Source organism: Ammodytes marinus, assembly GCF_949987685.1.
Source record: "Ammodytes marinus genome assembly, chromosome: 9".
NCBI lineage: Eukaryota > Metazoa > Chordata > Actinopteri > Uranoscopiformes > Ammodytidae > Ammodytes > Ammodytes marinus.
The window spans coordinates 3,009,171-3,020,465 of record NC_137213.1 but is presented as its reverse complement, the minus strand read 5'-3'; the positions used below and the strand labels follow the sequence as shown (position 1 = coordinate 3,020,465).

Here is an 11,295-nt window from a genome sequence, read left to right as displayed (position 1 = left end):
TTGGTAAAAAAAAAAAAAACGATTTAAGGAAAAGCAGCAAATCCTCAAATTTGAGTTTCTGGAACCATGGTACAGTACTTGAGTAGATGTCCCTATAGTGTTATTCCATCTCTCATTTTGCACCTTAAACCATTGTATTGTATTTATTCAATAGAAAGGAAGTTGGACCCCAGGAAGACTAGTTCTCACTCCGGTGTGTTACTAATGGGGATCCTAATAAATCAAATCAAATCAAATCAAATCAAATCAAATCAAATCAAATCAAATCAAATCAAATCAAATCAAATCAAATCAAATCAAATCATGAAAGGTCTGTGGATCATGCCGACCAAATATTTTTCTGGAACAGTCCTGAGATTTATCAAGGAAAACGGTCCTTTAGATGCACATCTTTTATGGGTGATTCATCTTCTCACCATACAATCTAGGAAGAAAGCCAAAACAGATCGATGGCCGTGACGTCACAAGTGTGCTAAAAACCTATTTTCCGCACGGGTGGTGCGCATGAGTGTGTGTGTGTGTGTGTGTGTGTGTGTGTGTGTGTGTGTGTGTGTGTGTGTGTGTGTGTGTGTGTGTGTGTGTGTGTGTGTGTGTGTGTGTGTGTGTGTGTGTGTGTGTGTGTGTGTGTGTGTGTGTGTGTGTGTGTGTGTGAACAGCAGAGCTGTGCTGTGATAGCTATGTGGGGCACACAGCCCTCAGGACACACAGGCATAATACACTGGGCCATGTTATGTCCCCCGGCCACTGCCTGCAATATGTTGTCAGTGTGTTGATACAATGCTATACATGGGATCAGTCCTTCAATCTCCCTCAGGGATGGAGGAGTATACTGCAAAAAATGAGTCTCACCACTGAAGATACTTTGACTAAATAGCGTTCTATGAGAAGGCATACTAAGGAATTACACTGTGTAAAATTATTCATTGTCATGTCGTTAGCCTAATAGCATAATTGCCTAAGTCATATTTTAGGGGTTATAGAGTAGGGTAATGTAGATGTAGAGTAGAGTAGATGTAGAATAGAGTAGATGTAGAGTAAACATAGAGTAAATATGATTAAGGCAATTATGCCATGAGGCTAACGATATGATAAATCTTGGAGTTGGTGTAGTTGACAGAAGTTACCTAATGGTAGGCTATCAATGACTAATGTAATAAATGTTAATAGTAAAATCCCCATTATGACCTGTCAAAATGTCTGCTGGGAAGAAGAAGAGAAACGTATAAGGAATGTATCAGTGCTCACACAATGAGACTGTTGTAAATCCACTTCAGCATAACATATCTTATTAAATTATGACTGTACTGGAACAGAGCATGTTTCTCTTTTAAATGCACAGACAATTATTACAGGATTTGTATACAGCTCTGACAGTGATTTCAGTTCAGATGCACTACAAACCCACTGTATACCTGCTCACCAAACACACACACACAGAGACACACACACAGACACACACACACACACACACACACACACACACACACACACACACACACACACACACACACACACTAGATACTAGAGCTGGACAGCACAGGACTCTAAATGAATGTTGATGTTACACGATAAATGCTGGGTGTATAAGTAAGCAACTGTTGCCTAACAAACTTGTGGTATATCTAAATTAGACGGTGATGTTGTACCAATGTTGGGTTCAACTTTGGTACAATAATACTCATAGAAGCATAGAATTGCAATGAGCTACAATGCCTTTTATTATGTATTTAAATAGCAACTCCTGTGTTGGTAAAAACAAATAACTACAGAACACAGTACAACTGCCTGAACATTGTCAGTGTGTCTAGATAAGGGGGAATAACATTTCCTAATGAGATTTAATTATTCATTAAATATGAATAAATCATTTCTGGTAACAAAGTGACAGGCCTTACACCAGCTGGAAGATATGAGCCATGTGGTCAGTGTTTAAAAAAAATTATATTTAACGTCACTTGGTTTTATCAGATTTTCTACATGTTGGCCAGTTTTAAAAAATAGATGGAAATTGCAAATTTAGAGATGGAGGGTTTATCATACATAGCTTATATGGTTGGTGTTGTTTGCAACAATAATTGCGGCTTGAGCATTTGTTTGTGCTCTTTATGCTGCCATTTATGAATATAATGCAGTTTGATTAATCTATTTAAGTGAATGATTAAGATTTTATTAAAAAAAATGTATGAGGGGCCTTGAACTATTAACGCTGGTGATATTCTATTTAACTTACAGTCAAAGACCCAAACCAGCAAGCACTGTGTGTGTGAAACAGATCCTGAAATATCTTGCTCCACTTGCCAAAAACTCTTCAAAACTTTTTTTCTTAGCCTACAGAAAAATACCTTTTTTTTAAGACCGTTTTTAAAGGGTGAAAATATATATTTGAAAGCTGTTTTTTAAATTGTACATCTTTAGTTGGAAAGAATGGCCTTCGAGCATGTAGTCACACAAAAGTATTTTATGGAATTTGTCCATCATAAGAGAAATATAGAAATATACTCTCATCATTCAACCTAATGTGACTCTTTGAGCTGCTCATGAGTATGAAAAGTGCGATATAAATCAAATAAATAATGAGCAGATTTGAACCTATTCTAAATGAGGTTTCACAATCTTTTCCACACTGACAAGAAAAGGGTCTCGCCTAGCTGCTGCTTCAACTAATTCAGTTCATTATGGGAGGTTCCCTCTATTAGCTCAAACCTATCACATTCACCTTAACATCTGTGAGCCAATCACCTTGTTCCCCATCAACGTTTAAAACCGTCCTCAACTTGATGTCAGTTTTCATTTCAGCGATCGATGAAATTTCAATGATGGATGCAACCCTCCTCCACCCCATTCACCTCCAGTCTTCATCACATCATCATCAGCATCATCATCATCATCCAGACCTTCAGCTCTTCACCTCCACCAGTGTCTAGGCTCCATCGGGGGGGTATTCTGCTCAGCACAGGATTTGGCTGCCCCCTTCACATGACTTCACGATTGGGTCTAATCCCCAAAGACTCTCTAATATCTTCAGCACATTTAAGTTAATGAAGTGTTCATTCTTAAACCTTTTGTTCTCCAAGTCTCTCATGATTGAAATAGTATTATCTCACTTAAAAATGACTATTCTGTCCAAGATATGGTCACATCAGCCCTAAAGATTAGAATCACTTGATGAACTTTTATGAAGGACGGGCATGTAAATCCATGTGAACGTCATTTCTATTGAGAGTGTGAAAGTATAACCTTCATGTTATTACACTGTGAGGTTAAAGGTGCAGTGTGTAATATGACATCATCAAGAAAGTTCTACAAAGTTCTAGAATGCAACACTCCCTGGGTAACCCCATCCCTTTCGAATAATAACAGAAGCTACAGTGGCCTTCAAGGACAAGAACAATTCTAAATTTTAAACAATGGTCCAAAATATGCAGAAATATGGACATATATGAGACCCTTTCTACGGAAAAAAAATAATAATTCAAAACATTTTTTTCAGCTATTATGCACTAAATGAAATGTACTTATGGATATTATAATTACTTTCTACAAAATCTGCTAGGAAATAAAACCCTGGCCCCTGGCTACCGCCGGCCCTGACGGGGGAATCTGAGGCATCGGGTAATGTGAGCCACCCCCTGTATTTAGGCAACGGAAAACATTTTTGGTCATGTGAGATATATGTTTTCAAGCCCCATGGGCCTGAAAGAGAGGACCTCATGGTGCTGTGGTAAGCATGTTTTTTTCACCAAAATAGGTATTTTGCATGTAAAAGTAAATTTTCTTGCTGTCAACTGAAGATTAGCCTGAAATGCTAAGACAGGTAGTTTTTTCTCAAATTGTGGTGGTGGGGGAAAGTGAGCCAAATGCTGTGGGGGAAAGTGAGCCACTGTCTCACTTTCCCCCACCATGAGGCACAAGTTAAGTTTAGTCTTAAGCATATTTTAATGTAATATTACATGACATATGTTTTATTTTAATGTCATACACATTGTAGAAAAGCCATCATGCCAAGGAAATACACCAGGAAGACGACCTGGGGCAACCACACGGAAAGAGCACCTTCTCCTCTTTCCCTGTTACCTTCAGGGCTGGAATGTAGAGTAGGCCTAGTTGTAGAGTATGACAGGCTGATGTTATAATCCAGTTGGGTCTTCTCCTGTGTTCTGAGTCCCAGGCTGTTCTCGCTGGTTCTGATTTTCCTATGCTTTGACCCCCAGACACTAGCTGGCTCTAAGGGTCCTGTATTGTGACCCCCAGACTGTGTTCTAATCTAACTGGTTCTATCTTTCATTTGAATCTTATTAAAACCTTTTGAATTATAATATGTTGTATTTGATTTTGTTCAGAGTTACTTTCAAGTATTTAGAAAATTTGCTTTGCTTAATTGACCAAACCCCATCATTCTTTTACTAGTCCGACATTAGTTCTGGAATGTGTGGCTAGCTTTCAGGATTCTAACTGTTACAATTTGTGTTGTTATGGTAGTTTCAGAGTGGAACAAGTAAGTGGATCAGTTTACCCTACAGCTGGGGTAAAGTGAGCCACATGACAACTTTTTTTTAAAACAATCATATTTTCACTGCCCTTTGTCTTGAAAAAAGTCTGCTAATGCCCATAGGAAACATCCTGAATTAATGGGAAATGTGTAAATTTGAGTGATAAATAATTTTAGCTCGCTTAGAGGGGAGCAAATGTAAAAAGTGGCTCAGATTACCCCGTTCTCCCCTATATGATACATAAGACCTGGGAGTAAGCTGTTGTTGCACACATAATAGCACATGTACACCACAACATGCAATGGAGCAAGAGAAGAAGAGTGAGACTGACCTGGGGTCTGATCCTCATGGTGTCTTCATGGCAGGTATCCTGTTCATATACTGTGTCACTGTGTTCTGATGCGCTCCAACTGAGTTCCTGAATACTGCTCTGTACTCCGCTGTCACTTATAGATTCTGGGCCAGGAAAAAAAATCATGCCAGTCCAATAGGGGATAATGCTCTCTTTCTCTCTCTCTTTCTCTCTCTCTCTCTTTCTCTCTCTCTCTCTCTCTCTCTCTCTCTCTCTCTCTCTCTCTCTCTCTCTCTCTCTCTCTCTCTCTCTCTCTCTCTCTCTCTCTCTCTCTCTCTCTCTCTCTCTCTCTCTCTCTCTCTCTGTATGGTCGTCTTTCTGATTTAGGGCTGGGACTTCGATAATGGTTCCTTGGCATTTTTACATAGTATTACTAGATCATTTATATTTTGACAAGACTGAAACGCAATGTTGAATAATTAACATTGATTGCATATTAGTATTGTGTTTTTAATTGTATTTTTAACCTTAATTCAGTTATAAATAGGCTACATCTATTAGGCTAGTCAACATGCTGCCTGAGGGGGTCATGGTGTGTTTGAAGCTTCTAAAGAAAATTGTATTACAAAGTAATTCCAACACAAAAATGTTAATAAGGCCCAACATTGTTTAAATAAAGATCACTGGAGGGAGTAAGTTTTTTTTTTTTTACAAGTCTACCGGAGTAGACCTCCACCGAATAAGTTATTAATGCTTCTGAAATAAAATATAAAATCAGATAGCCTATAATACTTTTTTATAATTACTTTATTTTCTGTTTCTCATGGTATCACCTCCAGTACACTACAGCAGGTGGCACTGTTCGCACTTGGCTTGTCTCTCGGCCGCCATTTTCGCCGCAGAAGAAGAAGAAAACAACAACATTAGTGGCATGGCTCTGGCTGGCAGCCTGTCAATGTAGAAGAAATAACAGTAGCCTAGATCATGGATTAAAAATGCTTTCTTGAGCTTTTTGAACTGCTTGTTGCTCCGTCAGCTCACAGTAGGCCTACAGAAGGAGCAATGCACGCGCTGCTGTTAGCCGCTAGCCTGTAGCTAGCAGCCGTTAAAGAAGCAGCTAATGGAGAAGAGGTTCAGTCAGTGGAAGCAGCAGTGTCTGAACAAGCTGGACCTGAGCAAGAAGGGCAGTGTGGACCAGCCCATTGGACATGTCGTCTCTCTGCTCAACGCCTGTGAGCAATACTTCACCACCAGCTCCTGCTCCGGGAGAATCATTCTCATAGACGGGGTGAGAGAGAGACAGACAGAGCGACATAGAGAGAGAGGGCATTATTCCCTGTTGGACTGGCATGTTGAGAGAGAGAGAGAGAGAGAGAGACATACAGAGCGACATAAAGTCCATATCATTGTATATATTAGATATTACTTGGTACATCTGTTTGTTATGCTATTTTGTAACATTTACATATTGTTCTGACTTTCCATTTTGTTGTAATATTTGTAATTCTGTAATGCTTTGGCAACACTGTTTGTTTACAACAATAGTTATGCCAATAAAGCTTATTTTTGAATTGAGAGAGCTTTATTCCCTAGTATTGGACTGGCATGATGAGAGAGAGAGAGAGAGAGAGAGAGAGAGAGAGAGAGAGAGAGAGAGAGAGAGAGAGAGAGAGAGAGAGGCTGGAGGAACTATGTCGAAGCACTTTGTAACCATTGTTTTTAAAGGTGCTATATAAATAAAGATATGTGTCTTCCAATATATGTCAGGGTTTTTTAAGTTTCTGGCACCGGCTGGCATGTCTTTTTTTGGTTGAGGAAAATGCGTTATTTTCGTGAAATGCTTCAAATATAGATTTATTTTTACCACACCATTTGTGCAATAGCGTCATCTTGTTCAAACAGATGCTCTTTGTTTGTAGGCCTATGTGTATGGTTGTAACTTCTCTCTCTCTATCTCTATCTCTATGTATCTGTATGTATTATTATTTTATTTATTAATCATCACTGTAAGTAATGTAACCCATGAACTAAAAAAGAAACCTAAATATAACCTGTCTGTATGGCAGTTAGGACATATGTATATCAACAATGCAAGCTCTGAAAGCTTTCAAACTTGGCGTGAGTTATTAAAGGTTTTTCATAGACAGTGTCAGGGTACAATAAAGTTTCCCCAAAGGGACAATCACGCGTAATTGAATTGAATGTAGTCTACCAACAGCAGTCAGGCATGGTGGCTCTGGTCTGTTGGTTGAAGTCAAAATCAAATTAAAAAAAGCTTTATTAGCATGACTATTGTTGTAAACAAACAGTGTTACCAAATATTACGGCAAAATGGAACATCAGAGCAATAAGTAAATATAACAAAATAGCATAACAAACAGATGTACATAATATCTAATATATAAAATGATATGGACAAGAATGATTATTTATTTACAGGTTTTCGATTAACATGAGAATAAAATAAAACCAAAGGAAACAGTGAGGCCTGGTGTAGAATATCATTCCCTCCCTGAAGTCCCTGTGTTGTGGTTGTCTCTCGCCCTCTAGGCTCCAGACAGCACTGATGTCCAGAAACAGGATTGTGTTTGGCTGTTTGTCTCACACCACAAATGCCAACCTGATGACCTGGTGAGATATGGAGGATGTTAGTGTTTTTGTTGATATGTCATGTATATGGCTGTAATGTAGAGTAAAGTGTGTGTGTGTGTGTGTGTGTGTGTTGTTCAGATGTCTGGTCTGTCCGGGGCCAGTGGAGATGCAGTGTTGAAGTTTGAGCCCTTCATCCTCCATGTTCAGTGCAGGCGTCTGGACCACGCACAGCTGCTGGTGAGAGTGACACACACACACACACACACACACACGCACACACACACACACGCACAAACACACACGCACAAACACACACAAGATTGCAACTTATTGTAAGGGTGCTAGGAAAGGCATCTTTCGAAACATGTTCTTGTGTTAAGCATTTTAAGTCTTTTGTACTTGACAAATTTCATTCAAATATTGTATACACTAGTGGTTAATCTGTCTGTCTGTGACTGATTGCTGTTGTATTGTTCCATACAGGTCTCTCTTGAAAAGGAGACCCTGTGTCTCAATGAAACTAACTGTATAAATAAAGGTTAAATAAGATAAAAAAACATGTTCATTTCATAGTGCACTGTAGAGCTGCAACGATTAATCGACGAATCGATTATTAATCGATTATTAAAATAATTGACAACTATTTTGATAATCGATTAATCGTTTCAAGTCATTTTTTAATAAAAAAAAATCCGAATTCTCTGATTTCAGCTTCTCAAATGTGAATATTTTCTGGTTTCTTTAATCCTATTATGACAGTAAACTGAAATATCTTTGTGTTTTGGACATAAAAATACATTTGAGGACGTCAACATGGGCTTTGGAAAATTGATCAACATTTTTCAACATTTTACGGACCAAAACACTAATCGATTAATAATCGATTAATCGAGAAAATAATCGACAGATTAATCGATTATCAAAATAATCGTTAGTTGCAGCCCTAGTGCACTGTGTTGATGTGAAAGTCACCTCTTATTCCAGTTGTAACCCACAGAATGTCCACTCCCCGCCATCTTTATTTAGATATTGAAAATACACGCTACTACTGTACATGGACTGCATGGTCTAAATGATTTAACCTGTCTCATTAAACCTGGAAATGTTTCAGCATATTGCTATTGTATAATTTTACAAATAATGTGACCACTCTGTCATTTCAAATGTCTTGTCTCTCATTAAGCACTCAGTAGCCGTCAACTCTGGCTTCAGGAACTCTGGCCTCAGCGTCAGTAAGACAGGAAAGATCATCACGGTGAGACCTGTGACGGGAAGGACATGTACAGGATTGTGAAGAAAAAACAATTCCACTGCCATAACTCTTTAAGCGCCTCTTTTAGATTCAATCTGGCATTGAACTGTTGTGAAAAATTTGACCTGTACTAAAATATTGATACGGCAATACTGTATATTGTGATATTTGTTTTTGTGATATCTGTATGGGTTAGTCAGCTCCAGTAACGATATTTTAGAGAGAAAAAATTCAAGTTTTTTTTCTTACTTAATGTGTTTTGTACCTTCAGGCGGTCCGTAGCACCCACGGCCTGGAGGTCCCTCTCAGCCAATCAGGAAAGCCGCTGGTTGGACAGGAGTACATCTGCTTCCTCACTCAGGTAGCCAATCAGAAGATGGAGGAGAACCTCAGACGGATCCACAGGTCAGTTTAATCCGCTCTCTCATGGTCAACAGCTGTTAGCCACAACACAAATGGCTTCTCATTAAGGCCAGACACTGCAGGGGAATAGGGTAACCATTTTCTTAAATTATACATAGCATTATTAAACTTTGCCAGTTGATTAAAACAATGTTTTTCTGCATGGAAATTTTTCAGAAATGTTCAAATAAATATGAAAATTTGGAAATAAATCTAACAAACAATGTGTGAATTTGCATTTTTTTATTTTTTATTATAAAAATAATAATAATCTAGATGTTGGATACTTTTTATTATAAGTTTTTAGAGAACAGATTTTGGATAAAGCTTTTTTTAATTTTATCAATCCCAAAATACTATGTACAGGTCTTAAAATGCATTTTCAACATGTATTTAAGTGTTAAAGTTGATCAGCAATCAGAATTAACAACATATGAACAAATCCTCCTGTAATAACCTTCAAAATAGTGCTAAGAATGATTAGGTAAAGTTGGCTTCAGAAGTTGATATTTTTGGTTAAGAATTGAGAGTGTTGAAATAAACGTACGTATGTTGAGATAAAGGCCATCAACGGATGTACATGAGAAATATACAGACGCAAACAGACAAGGTTTGGTCAAATTAACATCCTAATGTACATTTTGGACCTTTTTACTTATAAGCAAAATAGAAGAAAAATATGTATTAGTGCTTGACAAAACACGTCTCGCCTGAAAAAAACATAAGAATTCATTTTCAAAAATGGTGTAATCCTAGCTGCAGGAGGCTTCCATTTTATTCGTTTTATTTGTCGCCATCTCCAGGTTCTACCAGAATCTCCTCTCAGCCCTGCCAACAGACACACTCCAAAAACCACAAATCCCAGATCTTCCCATCCCACAGGAAGACCCCCCTTCTCCTCCTCACAGACTGGAGACAGAGAAGGGGAGAGAGGGAGAAAAGGAGGAGGAGAAGAAGAAAACAAGTGTGTATATGCCACGGCGAAGGAGAGAACAACACTATCAGAGTGACTGTTGCGACGGCAGCATGACAGAGCAGGAGGACTGTGTGGATCTGTTGACGTGAAGCAGTGGCTCTGCACAGACACTCACATGCTCCTCCCTTCATCTGTCTCTGGCTCGTACTGTCACTCTTCTGGGAATGTTTTAGTGTTGATTATAAGGTTGCGTTCACACCAAGCCCCAACCACAGCGAGTTCTACCAGCATCCAATACGGAAGTGATACAGATGCAATTCACTGAGTGGCCACTAGGGGCACGTTTCATAATAGAGCAATTTCACATTGACTCCCATGTTAAATAGGCCGTTTTCACAGCATTATTAAACCTATTCAAGGCCTGGTACAAAAAAACATTCTAGTCTGTATGTTTAGGTTATATCTCCATGACAACACTGAGGGGGGGGGGTGAATTGTTTTAGTTTTTAAACTATTGGAGGTTAAAATGTATGAATAATTAGGGGCGTGGTCTCTTAAGTGACAGCTAGCCGCTGGCCCTCACTTCACCTCAGAGGTATACATCAGCTAGATGGGCGTATCTCCCTCCTCCTAACGTCACATCAATGCCCTTTTTTGGTTAGCGGAAATGAGGCGGAGTACAACTCTGACAAGATAGCGATAGGAGAGGACGATTGGATGCAGTTGAAATAACTGAGGTCAGCCCAGATGCTACATCCATTTTATATACTATCTATGGTTCACACCAGCCTTGTATAGTGTATTGTATATAGCTTTTCACCCCTTGTTGCGGTGCGTTTGGGTTGAAAGCAGTTGGTGAGTGTTGCCTTTGTAAACGTGAACAGAACCAAACTAAACAAGGGATCCAACTCACAGCTGGTGCGCCCAAAAGAAGTGAACTATTAGGTGAGACTGTTTTGCAAAGAGGATCACGATGGTAAACCACAATGTAACAGGGTTTCCCACAGACTGATTTGTCCTGCCACAGTCTCAAAATGTAAAAAGAAATGTATAATAAAGATTGTATTTTATTTTATTTATTTATTTTTATTACGTTAACATAAAATATCTCTATGCTGTGTTCTTGTTGTTGCCAATGCAACAGCAAAGCGGCTGTGTCTCAATCGAGGGGCCGCAGCCTACGACGGCTGCATTTGAAGACCGATTGCTTCATAGTGGCGCGCAAAGGCTTGTCCCATTTGGAAGGCTCCTTCATATGCGGCCGAGAAATGCAGCCTTCGTTTCACGGTGTTGAAGAGTCCAACAGATGTATCCTTCGCGGCCCAACATATCCCAAGATTCATTGCGTTTT

At 39.0% G+C, this 11,295-nt stretch overlaps 1 protein-coding gene across 1 annotated transcript; it reads left to right on the top strand.

The window, feature by feature from the left end:
- The first annotated feature begins 5,703 nt into the window (after window positions 1-5,703).
- Window positions 5,704-11,052, top strand: tyw3 (tRNA-yW synthesizing protein 3 homolog). The gene is made up of 6 exons (XM_080034811.1): window positions 5,704-6,070; window positions 7,333-7,413; window positions 7,513-7,611; window positions 8,558-8,629; window positions 8,898-9,031; window positions 9,832-11,052. Exons 1-6 carry the CDS (start codon window positions 5,903-5,905, stop codon window positions 10,091-10,093), a joined length of 816 nt encoding a protein of 271 aa, XP_079890937.1. The 5' UTR covers window positions 5,704-5,902; the 3' UTR covers window positions 10,094-11,052.
- Window positions 11,053-11,295: the final 243 nt, after the last annotated feature.

Bases quoted from the DNA above. Each gene is read 5' to 3' on its own strand.
- tyw3 (XM_080034811.1), top strand. From the start codon at position 5,903: ATGGAGAAGAGGTTCAGTCAGTGGAAGCAGCAGTGTCTGAACAAGCTG. The intron at 8,630-8,897 runs GTGAGACCTGTG...TTGTACCTTCAG, and splicing joins AGACAGGAAAGATCATCACG to GCGGTCCGTAGCACCCACGG. The intron at 9,032-9,831 runs GTCAGTTTAATC...CGCCATCTCCAG, and splicing joins AACCTCAGACGGATCCACAG to GTTCTACCAGAATCTCCTCT.